Genomic DNA, 26,291 nt, shown 5'->3' with positions numbered 1-26,291 from the left:
AGGTGATGGAGGTAGGTTGTCTATGTGTGTGTGTGTGTGTGCGTGTGTGTGTGTGTGCGTGTGTGTGTGTGTGTGTGTGTGAGTGGTCGGGTGTCATGTGTGTGTGTGTGTGTGTGTCAGTGTGTGACTGAGTGAGTGGGCGTGAGTGGGAGGTATGTGGCGTGGAAAAGGCCTTAATGGAGTTGGATGGGGTCCACAATAGACGGGACTTCACCTCAGAGACATGACTGAAAGAGAAGAGACACAGAGGGGGAAAAAAAAAAAAAAAAAATAGGGATGAAGAGACGGGAGAAGAAACCAGCAACATGACCGAAGGGGAAACATTATCATAAGCCATTATGAAAATCCCTCCATGTACAAGCGCATACGTGAAGTCAAACATTGGTACAGACACGCTGCATTAAAGCTTGTTTTTCTTTTTCATATGTAATGTGTTAAAAAATGCATCGAAAAGATTCAAGTAAAAACTAAGAAAAGCAACAGAACATTTGCAAAGTTTTTTTTTTTTTTTTTTTTAATCGTACAAGTATGTGACAAACCATTAAGGCCTCTTTATTGGCAAAACAAAAAAAGGAGGTTTAAAGTATTAAAAACAGGCAGTTAAAAGCTGTCAGTGCTTCAAGTGGCAATTTCAAAATCAATATTTACAATGCGGATACATGCAGCAGGCAGGCTGTCAAACTGTGTGAGTGGTGATTTGGCAGAGCAGCCATAGATTTGGAAATTCGCTCCTTCCTGCGTGACATTGATGTACTGCGAGTGAAAAAAAGAAAGAAAAAAAGGTGAAGTATGACTTGGAGGGGGAGAAAGATTGGGTGGGAGGGAGGGGGAGGGAGGGGGGCAAGGACAGTGGGCCTTGGAGTGTGTATCACTGTATATTCAATGTATTCAGACATGATAGCTTCTCACTTTAAATACAACGGTCGTGTGTGTGTGTGTGTGTGTGTGTGTGTGTGTGTGTGTGTGTGTGTGTGTGTGTGTGTGTGTGTGTGTGTGTGTGTGTGCGCGCGCGTGTCTGTGTGTGTGTGTGTGTGTGTGTGTGTTATTTAAATCCTCCCACAAAAGCTTTGAAGATGAGGGAAGTTGGTCTCCCATCTCCAGCTTTGGCTGATATGCAAACGCAGAGAGAATACGCACAGACATACATACACACATTAAACCCTCCTCTCTCCCTCCCTCCACACACACACACACACACACACACACACACACACACACACACACACACACACACACACACACACACACACACACACACACAAAAGAGTCCGTCAGCACAATGCCTTCAAATATAGCCGTCCAATCTTTTGACTCTCAATTTGCCCACCTTTTTGATAATACGCGCCTGTTTGAGAAAGGGTGAAAGGCAAGGGTAGCATGCAATTTAGAGATACTACTGTGTAGCCATTTTCAGCCTTCCACCTTCTCTCCCTCCTTCTCGTCGTCGCTTCCTCTTCTTTGCTCCTTTCTCTCTCTCTCTCGCTTTCTCTCTCTCTCTCTACGTCCTTTTGATTATGCGATTCGCCTTGGCAGACGAACAAATAGAGGAGAGAAAAAGGTAGTGTTTGACACTGCCGTTTTCAATGACAAAATACAATCTAGCCAAGGCCAGTAATTCGACGGGGAGGGATTAGCCTAGCGCGAGGTTGGGCCCCCCAGATTAAGATGAAGCCAGAGCGCGGGGATCTTGAATTTCATCATCTTCGGCGCTCGGGCACAATGGCGTATTCTTCCCCTTTCTCCTCCGCCGTCTGATGAGGGGTCAGGAGAACTCACCTCTCCTCTTCTTCTGTTCCTCCTCCTCCTCCTCCTCAGAGCGCCACTCACTGCTGCATTCATTCATATATCCTGACTTTATATTAGCTTAGGTACCTGGCAGGTGGGTGGAGGGGCATGTGTGTGTGTGTGTGGGGGTGGGTGGGGTGGGGTGGGGGGTCTGAGCTCATTCAGGCACATGCAAGCAAAGTCTAAAGTAAATATGATCAGGCATATACAAAGATTTGTTTGGATGCTGTTACACCTTCATCACACTCACAACAACAACAACAACAAAAAACATACAGGAACACGCATAAACACACTTTACCCACTGACACACAAACACACAGGTGACAAAAGGAGGTGATCCAACAGATTAAAATCAGGACCGTTTCTGAAATACACAGCTCTTAGGCTAGACTGCCCTCTTGTGGTCAATTTATAAAGTTCAGATCGGATCCGTCACTGAACGCAGCGCCAATTTGTCCAGTTTCTAATCTCTTGCTAAGTGTCTGTGTTTCATGAAGGCCGGGGGTGTGCGACTCACAGCAGAGCAGAAGGGAGATAAAGGTGAATGTTACTCGAGTTGACGACAACTACACACGTTACATGACTGTAAAAAAACAAAACAATAAAAGCCCTAAAATGAAGCCATCAATGGACAAACCTCGACCTCAAACTGCTGAAAACCAGACCAGAATATCAGCATTTTTAAGCCGTCTGTACTTCTTTCCACCCGTGTCTGTCCCTCTCTACTTCACATTAGAAGTACTTAGTAAATTTAAAAGGACTAACCAGTAGTACTTGTGTAATAATAATAAAAAAGAAAAGCTCAAGATTCTTGCGGCTGTCGGTGCTCGTGTGTATTTAAGTGACGGCTTCCTCAAAATAGGCTGCAAAGGCAATATTAACCACGAACCCTCCGCATCTGAAGGTGTAAGGTTGCCCCCCCCCCCCTCCCATCTCCATCCCCTCCCCTCTGTATTCTCCATTCCTGCTGTCAGGAGGCCGGCGTGGCTTTGATCTTTCCGTCATTAGTCAGGTATGCAGAGACACAGGCAAACCCACAAACTTTGTCTCTTTCTCTCCCCTTTCTTGCGCTCTTTTTCTTCTCTCCCACGCTCCGGCCGGAGAGGACCGGCTGACCCGCTTGTCTTCTCGGCTCTCCATCAAAGAGAGAAAGGTAGAGCGGCGTCTGCCGTCGTTCCTTTGAGCTTGACGTGTACAGAAAGTGACGGCGTTGATGCACTCGGACGGCTTTCCAACTATTTTTTTCCCACCAAACATCGACATTTTTTGGTTGTTTTAAATGGGGAGGATTGAGGAATCTCAGAGGTCTATCCTCGTTGATCACTAGCGATGACACCGTCTCCCCGAAGTCACACACCAGGGCGTTTGGAAGTCTATCGTTGGTCAATCTAGATGTCCTTCGTGAACCACAACCATTGCTATACATTTCCAGATGAATTTCTTACAACAGCTCATGTTTATGCAGATTACAATACATTTGTTAACTAAATAATAACTTCCTAAATTCCCCACAAAAAAGCTTCTATAACAACAACAACTAAAAAGGTCAGAGCTGGTATCAACTTGATCAACACAAAAAAAAAAAAAGTGAATGGAGAGATAATTGAATATGTTTCCAGCTTGCAGCTAAAAGATGCCACGCTGATCTTCAGTGTGGACATCGAGGATTGTTCTTCAACAAACGGATCAGAACAAACTCCTGTGACTGCATCGGCCCAGACAGCTACAGGAAGACACCCGATCATCGTGCACTTGTACTCAAGAGTGCAAACTGATTCCAACGCAGAGGATACTACTTTAAGAGTCTGTCTTTTATGTGAACATGTTAAATATTACAGTCTAAAGCTGCTTTTTCTACCGCTGTCTTTTGCAAACTGGGAAGTAGCCAACGTAGACATTGAAAAGGCGACAGCGAGGTGAATGGAGCTGTACAGCCTTGTTGGACTGTGTGTTTAAGCTGCATAATGCAGTTTAATGATACCACATGGGAACATTTAAAAGACTTAAACCCTTAAGTACAAGTCTTTGACCCACTATAAACAGAAAAAGGGATGGGCACTGCTTAAAAGACCGTCACTGCTTACTGTGTCTCACTGCACGGATTGCCTTCCATGTAATTCAAACAAATGACCGTTTAGTTTGAATTTGCTCAAACTAACATGAACAAATGCTCTTTGCCTCAGAAAGAATTTGTCATAAGTTTCAAAGTAACTTAAGTCTTCCAGCTATGACAAAAAAAAAGAAAAAGAAAAAAAAAAGTGCAATGTGTACACACAAAGACCTCAGTTGTTCAACATGTCTGTGTGTTTCAAGCACACCATGTCACAGAGCTGGAGAAACAGCAAACAGCCTTAAACCAGAAAGTTTCCCGTTTCCAGGCAGATCTCTGGAACATGTTTAAATAGTCTCCACGTTTCTCTCTCTTTGCTTCAATTCCCCACCTGCATTTTCTCAATCTATCTTTTCTGGACTCCATAGTGATCCATAAAATTGTCTCTTTTAAACCTTCCCTGTTTTTTAAAAGGACTTTACAGCGAGTTCTAGTTTTCATTAATACTGTATGGTTACTTCAGGTCATGTAATTATTCCCCATTTTCAAAAAGTCACTCTGTTGGACAGGGTAAGAAAATAACGTAGTTTTTGTCATCAGAAAATTACTAAATGAGTAAATAAACTGATGGAAACACCGGTGGTCATAATGAAGTTAAAAGTTGCACTTGATATACGTTTCACACACACACACAAAGAGAGGAACCTGTGCCAAGCAGTAATGTATTTACACCAACATGAGGGAAGTGGTTTACTATGAGGGCTGCCATTCACACTTAGAGAAGCATGCAATGCCATAAACTGACCACATGGTGGCAGAACCTGCACATGAAATGCTAGATGACAGCATGTACCTAAAAAAAAAAAGTTGAGAATACTGAGAATATGGAATATATTTCTGTCTTGTTTTACTGGAGGTGGACAGGTCGTTGTACACGACAGTCCAGGTGCCTCTGAGGGAGACACCTGAAACTGTATCTTTGTTTCCTACCATAAAGATATCCAGAACATTTTTGAAAAAAGGCAATGAAAAAGAGATTAAAAAAAAAAAAAACGAGGTGGAAAGAAATGACATAATGTAGTACTCACATTTTCAATGACAAACGTCCACTCTTTGTCCTCAAACTCCTCTGCATGGGGATCCTGCAAAAAGGGCAAGGTAAAACAAAAATCAATCGTGAGACTTAATTGTTTAATCAAATTACATTTTTCATTGTGGTCTTGTGCCAGTAGACTTCAAACACAAAACTGTGACACAGAAAACACTCCAGTTAATGACTGATAGCTGATCTGCTCTTCCAGCACACAGTTTTCTCGTTCCATTCACCCACTGACCTGTTTATCTGTCCTATTTCCCTTCTTACACATGCATCGAATGTTGCGCCGTGGCAACCGCAATCACATGATAATTAGCTCCTGCCTCCTGGTCTTCTCTCAATAGATGTCAGAGTATTTCTCTAAGGAGCCGATCTGAAATTAAGGCTTTTTTCAGGCCTGTCACAATAATCACAGAATCAGGTCCACAATCATTTCGCATCCTTAAAGTCTTTTTTTTTATTATTATTCATCTATATTAAGACAGCTGTTTTCTAATATTTGACTGATCCCATTTCGATGAGCATCGATTGGTATTGACATTATAATTTTAGTTGCAAAGCCAAACAACACTGTCAATAAATGGCTCTTCTTCATGTGTATTATTAAACTACGCTTAAACTAAAAAATAGTGGCAACAGAAAAAGACAATTTAATCAGTAATTGCAGTTATTTGTATGACGATAATCATCAAATAAACATTTTAAGGATCCAGACAGCCCTGTTTTTTTGTTTTTTTTTTTTTTACTTAATCTAAGCTTTAATATCAAGAGAAAGGAAACATTATACACTGACATTAGAAAGCTGAAAAATGCTTTCTCAGTCTTTCCGAGTCTAGCTGCCAGGTTGTGTTTGTGCTGATAAATCAGTTTATGCATCACCGCGTTGTCTCTCTTGCCATCTTCCTCTCTGTCTATCGACGGGGCTGAGAGCTGGCTGTAATGGAGGCAGCAGGACGGAAAGCAGCCCTGTGTCTTAATGTGCCGTCTTGGAAGACCTTCACTGCCCTGCAGCGCATGCAGAAGCACGTGCACGACACACACGAGCAAAAGAAAAAAAATCACTTCCGGACACTCCTGACCATTTTCAGACTGAATGTGTACATCTCGTGGCACACGCTCGGCCCAAAGATGGACCGGTTCATATCAGCCTGTTAGATACTCATTAAATCCGCTTCTTCACCATCAGATTCAAGTCAAGCCCGCTAAAGCATTTCCACGTTTGTTACTTTTGGGCCCGGAGTCCCACTTACAGTATTTTGTGCTCTACTGCCAGACTCCCGAGTTCATTTTTTTGGTAAGCTTTTATGTCACATTTACATACCGCAACCCACCCGACCCTGAAGATGCGGGTTGTGAAGCAAGGTCAACCGACGCGGTTTGATCCATAGACTCTAGAATTGAGTGCATCTAAACTCATCAGCACACCCTCCTCTCATGCACACACGTTAACAGCCACACACTTCTGCACACAACCCATATACAAAGCAAACACGACTATGAAAATCACACCGATCAAATATTTGATATGTTAATGCAAAGATAGCACGACCCGTTTAATGTTAATTAAATCACCTATTAATAAAAGCACTAAATATCTGCTAAGAAAGGGTTAACCTCCAAAATGAGCTACTTTAATGCATCACTTTAGACTCTTGTAATGCGCATTAGGCATTTTCTATTGTTATTGCCTATTCTTTCCATTACTCTTGCCTTTACAGACAAAAATGAATAATCAATATCAAATCAATGCTGAGTATAATCGGTTTGCTGCAGCCCCGGTGTGTGCAACACATGCACTGATGGCCTGTTTGTCTGACAGCGCTTGTGACACAACCCCTGGAAATCAATATTCCTGCAGTCTGGCACAAACACAACGCCCACAGACACACACTTGCAAGTAATACAGCTGCCTCATTCTCCCATTTCACAACCACATAAACTGCTTCTAAAAGCCAACAGAGCACGACGTTATCAGCCTGCAGGGTTTTAGTGCTGCATGTCGGAGACAGTGCGCCATTATTTTTTGTGAAATACTGCCGTCGCTAACATGTTTCAGCATAAACAAGGAACTTCATAGGGTATATATGTTTTCAACTTTTGTTCTTGCGCAACCAAGCCTTTTACCTATTTATCTGGTTTGGAAAGCGCTGACGAAATATTAAAAGTAACAAGCCAAATCCTGTCGATTACAAACGTGCTGGCAGGTCAACGGCTTTTCACCGGAGTGGGATGGTAGCACCTTCCCACTCTGCATTCAGCGCAATGTCTCAGGTGGAATTGATTTTTGTCTGTCGAGTGAACAACCAGAGACCTGCCCGGTTACATACGTTTTTTTTCATTTCAATATTTTCTTGCAGTTTACAAAGTTAAGCTCAGGCTGCCTGGTGGCGTGTACCACCTTAAGGTATATGCTGGGAAAAACGCTGAGCTCAGCTGTTTTCACGGCAGCGCTTCAGGCCAGACGGTATCTTTAAATCACGGATAGAGTTTACTTTCACCTTCAGTCAACACACTGCAGAAATATGTAAACTGAAAGTTAATAGGTTTTAAATTTGCATAGACGATAGAAGATTTATGACGTAAACGGGGTACGCGAGAAATTTAGTGTTGCAGAGAGAGATTTCAAAAAGAAAAGTCAAAATTGGTTCATCAGAAGTTGTAATATCCTTACACATTTAGACATCAGTTCAGATAATGTGAGGAATCCATTGAGAAATGACACCCAGCTTAAGTCTGTGCTACTTGTATTTCATTGTTTTTTATCAGCCCTGCTCACCGACTGTATGACTCGAGTCGTACTGGTCCCAACAGCACAAAACTGTACACGGTATCTTCCAGTAAACAAGCTCGGGCAAGCTGACTGTATGTTACATGCACAAAGCAGTGAAGAGCCAAAAAAAAAAAAAAAAAATGTGTGGTGAAGAAAGTCAAGCATCTGACAACCCAATATTTTTTCATCAAGAGCTTGTGGAGCCCAAACAAGAAGTAAAAGCCAGTGTGTATTAGACTTATGTTAGTCAGGTTGACTGATATATAGCTGTTATCTATAGTATATATATGCAGGCAACTATTAGCCATGACCTTATCTCTAATAACTTCATAAGCTGATGGTTTTTGAGGTCAGGGTTATGGGCTTTGTCTTCACTCTAGCTGCATCAGTGAATGAAAACGGTTCTACCAAAGACAACAGGCTTTTAGATTGCAGAGACAATGTTATTTGATTTGGACTTTATCCAATAGTAGTGGGTGAAGTGCCTTTCAGTGGCTTTGCTTTGTGTGTCATTACAAAAACAGCTTTTATTACTTCCTCTGGGACAGGAAGTGGATGCGGGCCCAGAAAAAAAAAAAAAGAGATACTAACATGTACAGGGGTGCTTAACAAGCACAGGTCTAGGAAACTCACAAAAGCTGATATCATAGGATGTGTTTAACAAACGTCTGGAGATAAAATAGTCTCCGATTTTTTTTATTTTTTTTTATTGAGAGTGAGTTCACATGAAGCACTTTTAGGGGCCTTCTGTGTTAAGGTTCTCTAAATTGTTGTTATGGCGTTAGAAATGAACTTACCAGTGCCTGACTAACTAAAACGCTGCCACCACATTCACAAAGCAGCAAGCAGCAGGTATGTCGGTATTTGTGGAGGGAGGTCTGGATAAGGCAGTGAAAGAGTAACAGGACACGGAGCTCTGAGCTCTCCTGTCAGCACAGAGGCCCGGCATGTTTAAGTAAGCCAGGCACGGTGACAGATACTATCCATACAAGTGTGTCATTTACAGACACAACTGTATTACTGTATGTATACAGATGTTCAGTCGAAAACTTAAAGAAAAGAAAAAAAAAAAAAGACTCAAAATCAGCACTGGGTTTTACAAAAAAAAAAAAAAAATCCATACAGATTAAACAGCTGTAGCCTACCTTGAAAAGAGTGACAGTGATCTCAATGTTTTCTGGTACCGGCCACACCACGACTCCTCTGTAGGGGTTTTTGATGCCAGGCTGCCAGCTGTGGGCCTGCAGGACGGAGGGGCAAAAAAAAAAAAACAATTAGATTTGAGAATTAGAACGTGTTTTCTTTTCCTGAATTTTGATTTTCAAATGTCACTCATCAAATACAAACCTTGGAGGATTTCCGCCGACTTCTACGCGTCCAAACCACCACCAGTTTGTCTGGTTGCCTGTGAAAAAGGAGAAGAAAAAAAGGAAGATGAGTGGACGAATCCATCAATATCTGTGCCCACACATCAACATGTTAAGACTGACAGTCCAATTTAGCTTACCATCTTAAAGCCTCAGGTTTAGCCCTGATAAGCTTTCTACGACACACACATACACACACCTGCATAGTCACTGATGGCATGAATAAATCATGACAAGACAACCAAACCCTGGCTTTGTCCCTGATGACTGCGGCATACACACACACTCATGCGGAAATACACAGTACACACACACAGAAGAGCGTGACAGGAAAACACTGTAGGAGGCTGAGAGTTGCTTTAATCCGACCCAGTGGAGGCCAGAGTCACGCTGCCCCGACAGGACAACACTGTGTAACCACGCGGTCAGAAATCAATTAAAGGCAAAAGCAATGGACGGGGGAAGAAAGTGTGCAGGTAAAAAAAACCTGAAGTCCAAAACACGAGTTGACTTCCTCCATCAATCACCAAGATTGTTTAGCGTTTAGGAGTGAAACTGAAGTGAAAAAAAACGAAACACGGTCAGGGTGCCGACTGAGGCAGATCGGCGTCTTTAAGAAGCTCGTCGCAGCTGTCGTAACTCAAATCATCGTATCGCTGTACGATGTGAACGTATGGGTCGGCGAAAAAGTGTATTCAGTGCCATGTCAGCATTTTCCTCATCATTAAACAGGTAAGTAACCTGAAATAATTCTTGATTGATGTGATCAACGGGCGTGAGATACACGGGGGAGCGAGAGGGGGTTAATACATTTTACGAAACATTAAACACATCAAATAAATTCCACAACACGCTCTATTAAATCATTAGATAAACCTCAATGCAAAGGCTAAACGAAGCCCTATTTTCGCCTTAGTGTGAGAAGAACACTGTGACACGTTCGTGGCTGTCCACATTTCACTCTTACCTCGCTGGCAAGTCTGGACCTGCTCACCTGTCACTGCTGCTGCAGGAGTACAGTAGATTGTAAACGTGTGCGAGGGTGTGGTGGAGGAGGACAAACACAGTTTCGGGGCTGACCCAGTTAATTTTTACATTTAAAGTAACATTTTATAGTAAAATTATATCTTCTGTTGAATATCTATATATTTAGTCGGGGTGCGTTGGATGCGTGTCAACCTTATTGTGTTTGTCGATATTAAAATCCTTCACTCACTTCGGGCCAACAAGTCATCAAGAGCAATCACTAGATTTATGTGACACACATTTTTTTTTTTTTTACTTTAATAACTGCAAAGAATGGTTGAAGGAACAGATCTTTTTTTTTTAATGATTATTATTACTTATGAGAAAGGTGAATCAGACTGGAGCTCTGTAACTTCAGAAGAAGTGTTGAAATCAGTATGTGAAGAGAAAAGAGAACAGATTTTTGCATACTATTATCTTGCTGTCAGGACCTAAGTGACTCTGACTAACCCGATGAACTAAAGAAGTGTCATACCTCGGCTTTTAGCCAGAGACAACTGTGACTGGCGCAGTTAGCAGCTGCCAACACAGTTGTCAAGAGGAGAGTCCAAGGTTAAGCTCCTGTCTTGCACTGGCAAGTACCCTCTCCAGCTCCGGGGCTGATGATCTGTAGCCGAGCCTGACCTCTGACTTCACAATGGACAAAAGAAAGGGAGCAACCGGCCCTACAGGGGTTCTTTAGAATCTCTTTGCTGCGTTCTGCTTGGCTAAGTCAGAGCCCGACCGAACAATTTGTCCCGGCAAATAATTTCACTGATAAGTAAGAAATTGCAAAACTTCAATATAGGTATCAGCATCAAAAAGCTAACACCGTTTACTTTTAAAGTTTGATGTGAAGGGTGACACAGAAACAGGAAGCCGCCTGATTATGGAGTTTGAATGGAAGTGAACAAGTGCGACGTAACACCGAGCTTCTGTACGCACATCTGTGGAAATATTCCCTCAGCGGAGTTTGATGTGTAGCTGCGATACTCCGATGTTTAGAAACAACAGCGAAGACAACGAATGACACACTGTAACACGGAGAGACAAGAAGACACAAGGGAGGGGGAAAAAAAAAAAAGAAGAAGGAGGAGGAGGACAGAAGAGAACCGGGAGAGAGGGAAGTAGTGAAAAGAGACGAGTGGAGAGAGGGAGAGTGACAGATAACAGTTTCAGCCTTGAGGAGAGGCCCCACATAGAGAAGCTATTGTCCAACAACACACACACACACACACACACACACACACACACACACACACACACACACACACACACACACACACACACACACACACACACACACCACCCTCGGTTATTGAACTTTGGGCGGTATTTCTCTGCGCTATGAGAAAAATGTAAACCATTTGTCTGCAGGCTAAATGACTTCTGCACACTTCATTTTTTTGGTTTTGGTGTCGTTGTGTCTTGCGTTCAGCTCCGACCTCGGGGCAGCACGCTCCCTCATCCCGTGCGCAACGGGAAATCGATGAGCCGTCGATGAGGAACGAAAAAAATACGATGAAGAAAGATGGTTTAAGCACGCATTCATCAGCCCTCAATGGAAACGGAGTTATTTTAATATTAAAGCATTCAGTTTAGACTGAGCTCTAGTTTGCGTAAAGGTTGTTTATTAGGATACTAAGAATAAAGATAACAAATTTGGAAATATACCGTATGTGTTTCTTTGTGATGATAATGATATGAAAGTGTATTTTTTTGTGCTGATCTGCCTGTTTCAAGTTACTGTACATAGTGGATTTTGCTGTTTGTAGAACAAACAAAGCCTTTTGTACTTGAGTATGGAATTAATTAAAGCTACTGACTGGACTAAAAAACAACAACTCAGCAGCTGGATGAGAAACAGGGAAATGAAAGAGACAAAAAAATAATGAAATAATGTGCCTGTGTGTGGATGTGTGAGCTAAATATCATTACAAAAAAAAACGATCAAGAAGAAGAGAAGACAGCAGAAAGATGAACAAAGAATGTGCACGTGTGTGTGTGTGTGTGTGTGTGTGTGTGTGTGTGTGTGTGTGTGTGTGTGTGTGTGTGTGTGTGTGTGTGTGTGTGTGTGTGTGTGTGTGTGTGTGTGTGTGTGTGTGTGTGTGTGTGTGTGTGTATAGGCTGGAAAGAGATGGCAGATATGACTAAAAGTGGGTCAGCGAGCTCAGCGGGGGAGATGAAAGTCCTTCCAAGATTGACATAAATGAATTGATAAACCCTTCAACATTTACATTTAAGGTATTTAGTAGCAGCTCTTATCCGCACAAAACCTGAAATTAGTGAACATGTAAGGATTCACAGATCTTTTCATTTGATATTTTTTGGGGGTATTTAGTGCTGCACATTCTTATTGATAACCCCGCTCCTCTCTCGGTTCAAGCATCGCCTCATGAAGATATTCTAACTTCAAAACAAACGCAATCTAAACTCTCCAGTCACCTGTACCCTGCTGCATTTAGTCCACCTTATCTACACTGTGCAGCAGAGGTAGCTGCACGTCTTTACATCCGTCGGTTCAGACACGGATCTGCTCGGCACGATAAAGAGCCACGACGGCACAGTGTACGAACGCGTATACACACGCGAGTGGGAGAATATAAAGTTGACTAAAGTTCAATTAAAGCAGGGCAGGTGGCAAAAAAATCAGATGGACGTCAGAAGGAAGACATACAGTTAACTATTGAGTAGTGAAAGAGATGCTTTCCCAAATAAGTGAATAAGTCTGTCACCTCTACCCAGTAGGATAATATCGGCCACGTAAAACAAAGACCCTGAAAACCGCTTGCTCGTCAGAAAATTGTTTGGACGCATAAATGCACTTTGTGGTAAAACACTCTGTGCACGTCCGTATCCTCTACGCGGCTGGAAGCGAAGGGTGGGTCAGGAAGCTGCGGCCGCCCTATCTTTCCTGTAGGCAGGAGGAAGGAACCACTTCGCATTTGATACGACGGTCCCCAGACGCACACACCAATTACACACACAGCGGGGAAAGGGCTCGGTTTGGTTCTGTGGCACGGCCATAAAACATAGCCAGGCGATAAACACGGCGATAAAGTATCGTGTATTTTTAAAAACACAATAGTAGCTTTGGCAAAATCCAAAAAGGGAAAGCTGTCCACTCGATAACGTTTTCCATTTTCACCCCAGAAATAGCAGCGAGAAAATAACTCCGACTTGCCATATTTTCCAGCAATATTCCAGCTGACGGCTCCCCCGACTTTGCCCACAATGCAGAGAGGACAGTCAGGGGAAGAGGGAAGGGAAAAGACAAGTATGGGAGTGCGGCGCCGTAGAGAGACGGGCGATCAAACGTGGATACCGTATCATCCTGGAGAAATGCTGACATTGCTCAGCGCAGGAAGAGCTTTGACGTCGGCCTGCAGACGACATGTCTGCGTGTCCATCGCTGACATTAAAAGAAAGGAAGATGTAGATCTGTTTCTAGCGATTGCACGGCCGTTTGGGTGAAAGATGAAACATCCCAGACTACAGCACTGCGATGCATTAAAAAACAAAAACAAAAAAAAACCAGATACTCTTCTTTTGCAATACACACACACACACACACACACACACACACACACACACACACACACACACACACACACACACACACACACACACACACACACACACACACACACACACACACACACAAGCACGGTGATATGTAATCTCTCAGACTGCGTCACTGTAATGCATGAAAGCTTATTGTCCTTGTGGTATAGAATCGGACAGAAGACTACAGTAGGAGAGAAGCAGGCTGCCGAATGTAACTGTCGGAAGGTGATATCAGAAAGTAATGCCATTTAATCTGATTTACATGCGTATAATCTTGCAATAGTTTATCTTTTCACTCCAATACTGCATCCCTACCGTCCCATACCGAGCATATTTATCTTAAAAGGAATAGTGTGGAGCTTTCACATGTAAATGAACGTCTATTACAATCAAGCCCTTCGTCAAACAATCCTGATTAAACACACGACCACTAAATAAATCCCCGCATTTCACGGGAGATGAAATTTGAACATTTGTTGGCTGACATTTCCACACTGGCTGAATAAATGCGAGACTACCGAGGCTGTTTTACAGTTGCAAAATGAGTCAACGGGGTTTTGAAATCACTCCCACTGGCGGGAGAGGGGGAAACGAAAGTTGAGGACAGCGGATTCAACATTGAGATTGTGCAACGGGGAAAGTAATAACTATACATATTCGTGTCCAAATATGACAAGTGCTACTTCTCTCTACTGTCAGCTAATATAACACAATGCTGACTAAGCTTATATCCAACATGTGACAGCTTTTATATTTACTATTCTGAACAGATGTTTTGTCTCGCATGCAGAGAAAAGTGCATTTTATGTTTGCAGCAAGCATGGTAGCCATTTGTGGCAAACGTCACTGTGATTTCTAAGTTTGATAAACCTTTGTATGCCTTTACAAAATGCCGTCTTGTGCCGTTGCTGTCCCTGTTCTGCTCCGAGTTATTGCCGAGAATAATTACTGCTCGATTTGCTCGTGATATAAGGCTGTTTAACAACCGTTATGAATAATTTATGCAGTTCTTTTTTTAAAATGGTAAAAAAGAACTGCAGAATAGTCATATTCGCCAGCCACTAGTTTATCGCTGGGCTTCTTTGGCATACGGATCTGCAGTGCTAAACGACCGCCGTGGCTGCTGAAGATCCAGTCAAAATGAAAGAAATGACACGCTGAATGTATTTTTTATACCTGACCCACTTGGCAACTTCTGATTCAGCAGAGGCAGCAACAAGAGGATGGTTGTGAGCGGGAAGAGACAAATGAAGGGGAAAAGAGGAAGGAAGAGGGAGAGGAGAACCGAGAGTGAGGACAGCTTTCATTCTCGGAGACAATCAGTGAGACTGTGGCCTCGGCTATCACGACAGATATTTCTAGCGTAAACATAATCTCTGACAGTCACACTCCAGACTGTCTGATAAGCTAAACAAACACAACCTACACAAGCGCACACATACTGGACATGACAAGGCAAAGGGCCTTTTTGAATGTGATCATTTAATCCTGTTTTTAATCCTGGGTCTTCTGTGTGGCAATATTGTGGGATCAGTTTAAAACAGCCTGTAGAGGAGGACAAAAACTCAAATTCTGCCCGCATACAGAGGACACATTACGAGTCCATATCACTTTACATTTATGTTTGACACACAATGATCTGCACGCATTTGTAAAATTTAAAAACCGACTATAAAATGTAAAATGTGCGTGTAGATGTCACTTCTTTTTTTTTTCCCCCGTCCTTCCTTCCTTTCGGCCTCCACTGACGGTCTCTTGACTTCCAGTTATAGAGCAGTCAGTCAGTTTGCATGCGGCAACCACGAGCCGGGTCAATGACACGGCGTTCTCGTTGAAAGCACTGAAGTCTGACACGAGTGTCTGGAGTTGAAAGCCAGAGCACCTCACTAATCAGCTTGCATCTGATTCTGCCTGTGTGAGCAATGTCTGCTTGTAACTGCTGTAACAGTACGTGTAGCTGGAAAATTTCTGCAGCTGTAAAAAAAAATTTTTTTTTAACTCAATTTACTTTCACCAATTAAATTAAAAAAAAACTAAAATACATGCTTTATGACCAGATTTGAACGTTTCACCAGTCCCGCTGCCCACGTAGATCTAAATCACTCTTTGATGAAGAATATTAATAATATAATACCTGATATGAGAAGTAATCTATGACTACAGAAGTGGAGTGTGAATTGGGACAGCACAGTATTTTCCCAGACTTTGTTATTCCCAGTGAGCGCCTGAACACATCAAGCATGAAGACTGCTTCGGAAAGCAGCTCGGTTTTACATTCAGTAAACAGCCCGGTTGGTTTCAAGTCAGTTGCTGCTCTTTTTCCTAAAAGGATAACGTAGCGTGGAGACAGTCGTAACTGGGAGCTCAAAGACGGATTGACTGGATGTCAAGGGCAGCCAATTATCAGTCTACCATAGCTGAGGACTTAGTGAGAGTGAGAGCAAGTTACAGGTAATAAAGAAAGAGGGTTAGATGGATGAAAGTGAATGAGAGGCGCCGTCTCTCCCTGATGAATGGAGGTCAGGTAAGAGTTGTTTAAATCTTCCCTGCTTAAAGAGCATATAGGAGCAGAGGAGAGGGAACTGTCAAAAAAGAAAACTCTCAAGTGGCGATGACTGACAGGCAGACGAGAAAATAACGAAATGTTTGCCGACGGGGCTCTCGGGCCTGACCTGTAGGTGAAGGGTAAAACTCTCCACAGAATGAGTTTGGACAAATAAGACGAAAGATTTGTGACGTTGACTTAAAAAAAAAAAAGTGACATACAAACAACAAATGATGTTCCAAGTGTTAGGTGCTACAAGACATACACACATTAGTAATGGTATGTGTCTTTGGTCCTGTTTCTTTAGTTTACAGGCTCATCTATAATGCTGTTTCATTGCTTTCACTACTCATCTCTGGAACGGAGAGGGAATCCACCCAGAACATTAACTACGTCTGAGAAAGCCTCTGAGGCTCGGAGACAGCTCGGGGCGAAGCATACTCTATGCAAACTAATTGACTCTTCGGTCTTTCTACTCTTAAACCCTCACGAGAAAGAAACCGGTGAAAACTCACACAGGCAGACGAAAACAACACAGTGATGGTCTCACAGTCGAGCACAGAGAGCGAGACGATGGTGAGAAGAGAGTCCGTGCGCTGGCCTAACACGTTTTTCTGCCTAAATTAATGGAAAAATACCATTTAAAAGGAATCAAAGAGATTCACAAAGCACTGAGATGTTAAGACAGCAAAATCAGTGCAAACAGAAGTTAAAATTCAGCTTACTTCCACTCAACAAGACGGCACAGTGAAAGCCCCAGGCAGAGATCCGCCTCCGTGTGAATCACTTACATCATGTGTTTTGGACCAAATTAAAGGAAATGCTACCTTTCAGTAGGGTAAATGAGGTAATAAACATCTGGATACCCCCCTTTCCCCCCCAAACAAATACCCGTCTTATACCAGCTTGCTATTGGCCCAGGGGAGTGACTGACAGGATGAATCACAACCATCATGTGCCTGCGAGCTTTTTTTTTCCCCTTTATTTTTTTTTTAGAGCATTTTATACAGCAGGGTTTCCAAGCTGTAACGCCAGCAGACTTATGGTTTGTGGTGTTGTGCTTTGCCATCCACACACACACACACAGTGCAATCCCGCCTGCAGATGCTGCAGCACCACTCTGCAAGGCCGAGGGCTTTTCTCTGCCTGACAGCAGCAAAGGAGAGACGAGCAGAGTTTTCATCACATTTTACACCCCATTGACTGCTTCATAACCCTGCAATGTTTCATGTCTCTGGGTGTGTGGGAGGAGTGTGTAAATGCCTGTTTGTGTGTCCATAATTGCGGCAGTGAACAACTACACTTGGGTAGGTTCCACTGCAAAGCAGTTAAACTGCCATAGACCGGGGGGGGGGGGAGCTGAGGGGAGGTGAAGAGGAGGCAGATCAAGTAATCAGGAGCTGAAGAAACTAAGTGAGAGACGAAGAAAGAGAAGAGACAAGAGACAAATGGTCTGAGAGCTGGCCCAAATAACATCAGCGGGTTTAGGACAAGAAAACAATTGCAGTCACAGAAGGAGAAGACGAGGAGCCGCAAGTTGTACCGAGAGGACGAAACAACTGGCAAAGTTAAAACAACAGCAAATGTTGTAATTAAGCAAGCGATGAGCGACTAAACAAATTATTACAACTCTAATATTAACTATAAAAACAACTGTACACGTTTGCTCCCATGCCCATGTTGAAAAACATTCAAACGACGACACATAAACAAGCCTGAATCAAACTATCCCGAGAAAAACTCTCAGAAAACAAAGTCGAGTTTTGTTATAAAAGTCATTAAGCAGCAAAAAGCTTCTTTTTTTTTTTTTTCCTCTGGAAAACCTCAAAAAGGCAACGATAATCCTTATTCTCTGTTTTCATCCAGAATACCTCCCCAACAGAAACAACTGCTCTGTACTATCGCCTGGCAATGAAAGCATCTCCCGGTGCCAAACTTACACTCAGGAATCTGTCAGGGCCTTCATATTTTGAATAGAAAACGGAGAGCCACGTCAGACGAGTTGGCAGGAGGATGTCTCTATGGCAGAGACGCCGATGGACTCGCGCCACGAACGCGCGCGCGCTCAACAGCGGACAACATGTCACGGCCTGACACACGCCGGGCATTTCCAGTGAAATTCAGCCACAAGTCAACTGTCGGCCCCGACGCTTCAACTCAGGAATTCATTTACACGTGTTTTGTACTTCGGACATTTTGCAACACTTTCGAGTGAAGCGACACAAATGGAGATTCAGTGTTTTTGGCACGAGGACACGTTGATGAGATCAGGCTGGTTGTGGAATTCAAACCCTTCGAGGGTCTTATCCCAAATAATAATAAATAATAATAAATGTGCGGCTTAGAAATATCTCACCTAACCTTCCGTCACGTGACCTCCTTCTCTCCAGCCGGGGTCATACGTGTGTGTACTTTTCACGCTCGCATGAAGCCGTGCACATTCCAGGGTATAACTTACGTATCCTCGCCGCGCTCGTCAACACGTCTTTCAACCGGTGACGGTCTCGGCTTTTGATGTTGTTTTTAAAACCATATTTCATCAAACAGGTCGACTAAGTCGACAACCATCTTGTTGAAAAGCCTCGGGGGAGTGGAAGGAGGGGTGGGGGACGGGGGGGCACGGGGGGGGGGGATACTAAGACACTGAGTCAGGATTACATTCAGAAGTTCATGTTGAGTTGACTTGCTTCCTGTTTTGATAGCACTGGGACAATAAACCATGTATTTACTGTGTCTGAGGGTTTGAACCAACAACTGCCTGGTTGTAAATCTAAAACATGTCAAACCTAATGCAGCAAATGACTTACTGCACAATAATTACCTTAAGTCAGTCGTGTACAAGTTATCTGCGGAAACCTGCCGAAAACGGGGAAAAGGCTTCACGCAGGATGCAAATCCTTTCTAATGAGCTAACAATCGTCAGGATTTGACACCGGCACTCAAATCCTGTAAACCTCGCCGCCTGACAAAATGAACATGGGAGTCATGCTGAGCGCTCCCGTGTGGGCTGCATTCAAGAGATAGAGGAAAAACCTCTGACTGACGATTCAAAACTGGGATGCTTTACAGCAAGCTTTGATCTTACGTTACCGGCAAAACAAGCAAGAATAAACAAAGAGAAATGTGAAAATGCGTCGCTCCCGGATTTAAGAGATGACGCAAGACCGAATGAGGGGGGAGAACAAGGAAGTGTCCACTCTGTAGGAGATATTTAACAATTAAAGCAGTTGGACATTGCACTGCAACATCACAACAGTATAATGTTTGCTTAAGTCTTACGGGAAAATGGTGTGTGTCTCTGAGTAGATATGTCTGGAAACAAAACCAGAATGAACCACTCACCAATGAAACAGACTTAATATGGCAAAAAGAACAACCTTTGCTCACTGATCATCAACACTGTCGCTGACATCATCAGAGATAAACAGAAGGACGGGTCACAAATCTAAAATCAATGGCCTGAGTCAGGCTGGATCTCGGCATGGATCTGCCGATTCGATATTCATTCACAACGTCCCAGAATCGATCTGATTCTTGATGATTCAATTACATCAGATAAATACCAGCGCTGCATAAGACAGTTCTCCGAATTTATCCTGGAAATGCCAACTTTCTTTTCCATTCAACAAGTGAGCAACACTGTCATTTGCTTAAATGTAAAACTGTATAATGTGAACATTTTAGGCTAAACTGTAAACCCGACCAGCCTAAAACATCCATATATACACACATTATGCTTGCATTATTAGTATCTGATGCTTCAACCTGTCACAAACATCCACTTTAATGTTCACTTAAGAGTATAAACAGCAGAAACTGAAAGTGCACCCACTAATGCACATGACATCAGCCTGCAATCTGCAGAGAAGTAGCGTTAGCTACCCGCCAGGCTCAGGCTGAATCAAGTCGAAACCAAACACGGGTCACTCAAACTGCAGCTTTATCCTGCAGCCAGAAGTAACATTTGGTCAAAAAGAACAAACTGAACTCAGATCGGTGTGCTTTTTTTTTTTTCTTTCTTTCTTTCCAGTCCATCGTTATCGTAAATGCAATCTGGCACCGACTGCACGATAACCAGAGTGAGCTAACCATCCCGAGTCATGGCCGTCCCATGAACAACAGCTGATCCACGTACAGTTTACGGGACGGTCCCGACTCGAGGCACGATGCCGATGTTGCCCGGCACTAAAACGTCCCCCTCATCAGCCTCTCATTAAGCGTTCATTTATTGTAAATGTTTCATAATGACGCTAGTGATAATTATACCCACTCAGCCAGACGAGTGCACCGCCAGCCAAGTCACATAAGCTGATCAGTGATCTTGTGACAAAAGTAGCTCAGCTCTCTTAACAGTGAGGAGGAAAAACTCAGACAGTGATGCTATCATGAGATTAACAGAATTATAGATTAGCAGCTGCCAGAAACATGAGCTGGGAAAAAAACAAAACACTGGCATCCAAGTGAAAGCATAAACACTAGAGAGTAACCGTATTTCCCACGTGTCTTTTACATGGACAGCACAATCACGAACAACACAGCGAAGAAAAATGCATGCGTATGAGAAAACACTAAACTATAATACACACTGAAATATAGGTCAAGTTATCAATTCCCTTAGAAGTCCAGCTATAAGTTTATTAAGTGCTAAAAAGAAGGTTTGATTTCCAACCTGCCCCCCCCCCGAACCCTGAAATAATCCTAATTACCTGCTTCAGATGAAAGGCAACAGAAAATACTGGTCAGTTTTCATTAAAAGATGTAATATGTTATCTTCTAAAAGGCCGCGCTGCAACACTGAACGGTGCCTCATTTCACTGGCAAACAAAAACACCGAACTCATGAATGTTTTAATGGCCGAGCAGAATTGATTGTGGAGTCTGAAATGGGTGCGCGAGTCAAATGCAAACGAACTGAACTCCGCAGATCAGTTGAGCAGAGCAACGAGGGAACAGATGAAGACCAGAAATTACTTTATGAACATTAAAATATGAAAGGAAACTGCCCTCGTCGCCACCGTCCTTCCATCAACAGGTTGGAAATATTAATATTGAGCAAACTGCCCCAAGAAAATAGATCTTAAGCTTGTAGAAGAAGAAATGTTGAAGGGAACAATTAACTAAAACCGAGCTAAAAATCTGTGATTGGCTGGGCTGAACAGGAAGTGAGCTCTTCTTCAGACTGTATTTGTCACCAGTTCAAACAATGAAAACTGACAACGACTGCAATGACGGGCAACAGAACCACCAGGAGCCAAAGACTGACTGCTGATGTCAGAACCCGTCACCTTGCATCTTCTGCAGGTGACGGTACGACACGCTCCAACGGAAATTACTCGCGAAGAGCGACAAACCCTCCTTATACCTAGTGATTGTTTTTAAAGCTAAGTGATCTGGACTTTGCCTGCTCGCCAAGTGTGGAAAACGCTTTTGCATTCCACAAACTGTACATTCAAAGCACCCACACCTTTGTGTATAAGCACACACAAGAGTACTAACACAAAACAAGCATACAGCCTTTCTTCCTGTTATTGATTCCAGAAATTAAAGGGCTGTGGATTTTTTTTAAAAAAAGAGAAAAGAAAAGAAAAAGAAAATCGCTTCTGAGGGCTTCAGGATTTGAGATCTGTTGGAGCTCTGGGGACTGTTTCCAGTCTGCATGGATGGAAAATTTCTCCTGCAACAATAACATACCGTACCGATGAAGTCCAAGGAAGGCCGCAACGGTGCGCCAACGCTTTCTCACACACAAAGACTAGAGGCAAGACGCTCAGCCACGCACAGGGCGTAAAGACAGACACTTCCTCGCATCGGAAGGTATTTAAAATACTCTTTTATGCCCTTAAGCTGACATTTAAGGTGAACTTTAACATCAAGAACTGCTTGGTGGTTCACTAATTGTACCATGAAATGTGCACGACCGAAATCTGACAGGAGCAATGGACCTCGAAGCAAACACCTGAGCACTTTTAATCTCCAAGGGTTGATTTAAAAATAAATAAATAAATAAATAGATTTTCAACCTATAAATTGGATTTAAATACGTATACACATTTCTGACACTCCATAACATGAAAGAGCTCCGCTTAGGTTGCAAAACAAAGTGTACTACAGACTATCTGCTGGGCCCACCCACCCTTTGCTCTGGGAAGAGATGTACATTTTTCTCATTCCATTCTCCAACACGTTAACATCTGTCCCAGGTTGAAGCTCTGTGGTGCTGTGTTAGTCACGCCCACGGCAGGCCACTCCAGGATCCGTGTCTGCAGGCTACATCTTTTGCTTTATGTGCCCCGGCTCCACCCCCCCGTAGATATGTAGATTATGTCGGTGTACGTACATTTGTTGACCTTATTTCTTACAGTATGAACATCCTATCAGAGGAAGTAGAGAAATCAGAATAAAACTGGCTTTTTACAATGAGTCACTCAAAAGCACGTGTTATTGTAAACGGTCTGTACTTGTATAGCGCTTTATCACCTTTCGGTCTCAAAGCTCTTCAACATGGTTTTCCCATTCACGAGACAGATCACCATGCAAGGTGCTGCCATCAGGAGCACATTCACACACTGATAGTTCACCATCGGGAGCAACTTAGGGTTCAGTGTCTTGCTCAAGGACACTTAGGCGTGTGGACAGGAGGAGCTGGGGATCGAACCACCAAACCTCCGATTAGTGTTCAACCCACTCTACCGTCTGAGCCACAGCCTCTCTGTATTGTATTCGTGTCACTGAAATAGTTTTAATAATGAACTATAAATTTAGCAAATAGTACCAGCACAGACAATATGTGACAAGCGAGGGAAGGAGAAACCTGCGACCAGGAAACCACTTTTTTTGCGTGCTCATCTTTTCAGTAACTTAATTAAAAGGACAGCAGAATTAAGCTCCTTTATCGGAATAATTTCTACACGCCGGTCCATTGACCCATTGTGGGAAAAGATTCCAATTTAAAAAGAAGACTTCTGAATTGTACTCACACTTTGCCTACTTCCTGTGAGGTCAGAGGACAAGACTTGACTCCTTACAGCATCCCTACAGCAGCTAGGTTTAATGGTTTGCTGGAGAACATAAGAGATTGAGGGCACCTTCAACCCACCGTATCTTCTGGTTGAAGGAAAAAAAAAAAAAAACTCTCTGCCTGTCAGCCTTGTTACTGAAGACTCAAACCAAACAAATTCAACATCGAAAAAAAAAAAAAAAAAAAAACTAGCAATTTTACCAGGCAGCAGAGCCCCTCCTTGCACACCAAGGAGAGTGTGTATTTGTATTTGTGTCTGTGTGTGTGTGTCTCTGTGTGAATTATGGCCACCGGCAACCGGCTCAGCATTCCAGCACAGAGACACACAGTTTTTCACAGTGCTTCAATGACAGTACTGTGGTGGCCTGTTATAACCCCCCCTCCCTCCCTCCCCCAAAAAATAAAAAAATAAATAAAATAAATAACTCACCATTTCTTGGTGCATTCCACCATTAGTTCCTGATAGGAAGCCACAAACTGGAATTTGGACGCATGCTTCCCCACACGTTGCAGTCTCTTCCACACCGAGGCCATGTTTCTTTGAGAGCCGGTAGTTTTCCGTGTGCCTATCCCGTCCTGGACTTCCTTCTTCGGGGCTTCCTTCGCACGAATTTCACGCTAGTGTCTACGCGTAGCTCGGCATGTCCAACCCGCACAGACGCATAGTCAATGTTTTACCGGAACCACGTTCAAATAAAATAAAAAAAAATAAAAAAAAATACAAGACAGCACATCCAGTCTTGACTGCTGTGTTTTGTTTTTTTAAAAACTGCCTGATAAATCCAAATGTAAGGAGATGAAATCTCTGCAGCGGTAGTCGAGATCTGATTTGACTGCGCGCATGATGCTAAGAAGAAAAGTACTCCATGATTTATAAAAAAAAAAAAAAAAAAAGAAAAGGCGTGATGAGTAATCCGCTGGGTATGAATATTACATTTCCATCTTCCTGCAAAAAAAAAAAAACAGACAGAAGCACAGGTCAGTGGAGCAACAGCCAGACATACCGGGGTGTCCGCGGCGATTCAACGTAACATCACCCCCCCCTCTTCTTCCTCCTCCTTCCTCCCTCCTCCTCCTCCTCCCTTCCCGGTACAGAGATGCTTTTGTCCGTTACTGCCTGGCTTTGAGCTCTGCAGATGTTACAACAAGCCAGTTTTATATCTCCATGATAAACACACCCGTAAACCCTTCTTGCTCCGTAAGGACCGTGATGAGGGAGACTATTTACCGGGGCGATGCGAGCGAACTCGGGATGGGTTGTTTTTTTTTTTTTTGGTGGGGAGGAGGAGGAGGAGGAGGAGGTGGTGATTCAAATGTGAATTTATGTATTTAAAAAAAAAAAAAAAAAAAAAAAAGGTTGATGGAGAAGCAAATGACATCGCGCTGAAATAAGTCGGGGGAAGAAAAAAACAAAACAAACAAACAAAAAAAAAACAACCACCGCTGCACCACGGAGACACCACCCCGAAACGGGAGACTCCCCGACGGACACATTTTTTGTAAACACTCGGGAGAGGATCCGGGGAATAGCCGGAGCCGCTGCGCTCCGCTAAACCGGGATGATTCAGCTTCCAGGCTAACGAGTGTGAAACTGGGTTAAAAAAAAAACAAAAAACTGTGTGACAACTCACCGCGGAGATGGCGAACTGTCCGGGAGAGGAAGGAGAAAAAAATAAAAACAACAACAACAACAACAACAACACAAGCAAGCCGCGGCGTTAGCGTTAGCCTAGCCCGCTAGCTAATCATCGCCTTCTTTATAAAGGCAGCCTCAGCTAGCACCGCTAGCGACGACGGCTAGCCGTCGCAAACACGGCGCGAGCGGAAACCGTTGGACGCTGCCGCTCGAGACATTCTGCGCCGCGGGAAGCGCGCGAAGCTGCGAGACTCAAGGACTGACTTTAATTAAAATAAATAAATAAATAAAAATTAAAAAAAATAATAATAAATGACATGTATTCGTGCTTGTCCCGCAGCCGAGTTCAAGAAAAAGTATCGCGACACCCTTTTCCTTTTCCCCCCCCACCCCTAAATTAAAAAGCCGCCCTCCTCCTGGCAGGGATCCCCACAACAAAGTAGTCCGGGAGTTACTGATAGTTTGACCGACGCCTTCCTGCGGAGTTCGTGAAGGTGCCCGGCGTTCAAAGGAACTTCCGGTTGAAGGCAGGTGAAATAAAAAAAAATAAAAAAATGTGCCCGCGTTGTCTGGGGGAAAAAAAAAATAAATAAAATGGACATTTGTGCTGTTTTATAGCCGACGTTTTCCTTTTACAAAAAAAAAGGCATATTTAAGATACGTGTATTTGTCCCTTTTTTTTTGGGACGCGAGCGGTGACGTGTTGGTTTTATTTTGAAGACTTAATCTTTACATTTCCGGTCTTCTGTCAGGTTACCTTGGTTGCCTTGACGACGTGTGTCCATCACGTCTCTGTCGCCGGGTGAAGGCTGAAGAAACGCCCCCGGACTTCAGCCATTGGTGGGATTTTTATTCCATTTACAGATTGTTTACTGATTCATGAGGTTTATTTCCGAGTTGTGGTTATGACTTTCAAGAAACGTCGAACACATTAAATCCTCGATAGTTCACGAATAGGCTTTTCTACAGGATCTGTTGATCTCAATATCTCTTGATTGCTGAATTAATAAAAGTATTCCCCCCCCCAAAAAAAAATAAAACACGTTAAATATTCTCAGCCATGTGCAGAAGTGTTTCAGACTTAAATCAAACAGCAGGATACTTTGCACTTTAAAAATCTGTGATTAAAAACACTCCTCGTGGACACGACATAGTACTCATCCCCTCAGGTTGGTGTTAATGAAGACAAGACTTCCATTTCCTGACCCGTACTCCTGCATGCCGGGTTAAGAGGAAATAAAACACCTACCATCCATCAGAAATCAATACCCCTTCCTCACACACATCCTTCACACTCCCTCCTTAACCACCAGGAGAGGCAGGAGGAAGGAGGCCAAGCTCTGCAGAGGGGAAACACAATATGAGGCAGATTAATTTAATCTCAAAGGAGATATAACAGGAAATTGATATTTTATCCTTTTATATGATGCTCAGGGTTATAAGCCGCATG

The 26,291-nt window shown here is 43.1% G+C and overlaps 1 protein-coding gene across 8 annotated transcripts in view; it reads right to left on the bottom strand.

Moving 5' to 3' along the window:
• Positions 1–25,270, bottom strand: part of ehbp1 (EH domain binding protein 1) — a 139,181-nt gene extending 113,911 nt beyond the window's left edge. For 6 of the 8 annotated variants that reach the window (XM_069712871.1, XM_069712873.1, XM_069712875.1 and 3 more), the window contains exons 1-5: positions 24,837–25,263; positions 23,636–24,151; positions 9,052–9,109; positions 8,850–8,945; positions 4,927–4,980 (exon numbers count right to left, since the gene is read on the bottom strand). In XM_069712871.1, the coding sequence (XP_069568972.1) occupies positions 4,927–4,980; positions 8,850–8,945; positions 9,052–9,109; positions 23,636–23,739 (312 nt within the window). In that variant the 5' untranslated portion in view covers positions 23,740–24,151; positions 24,837–25,263. Of the gene's footprint in view, positions 1–4,926; positions 4,981–8,849; positions 8,946–9,051; positions 9,110–23,635; positions 24,152–24,646 lie in introns of all 8 variants that reach the window. The other 2 variants (XM_069712878.1, XM_069712872.1) reach the window with 2 other exon arrangements.
• Positions 25,271–26,291: the final 1,021 nt, after the last annotated feature.

This window comes from Brachyistius frenatus, unplaced genomic scaffold (assembly GCF_029030835.1).
Source record: "Brachyistius frenatus isolate BFR_SWC_R1_liver_20210118 unplaced genomic scaffold, ASM2903083v1 Contig_113, whole genome shotgun sequence".
NCBI lineage: Eukaryota > Metazoa > Chordata > Actinopteri > Embiotocidae > Brachyistius > Brachyistius frenatus.
The sequence above is the reverse complement of the archived record's forward strand: the minus strand, read 5'-3'. Positions and strand labels throughout refer to the sequence as shown.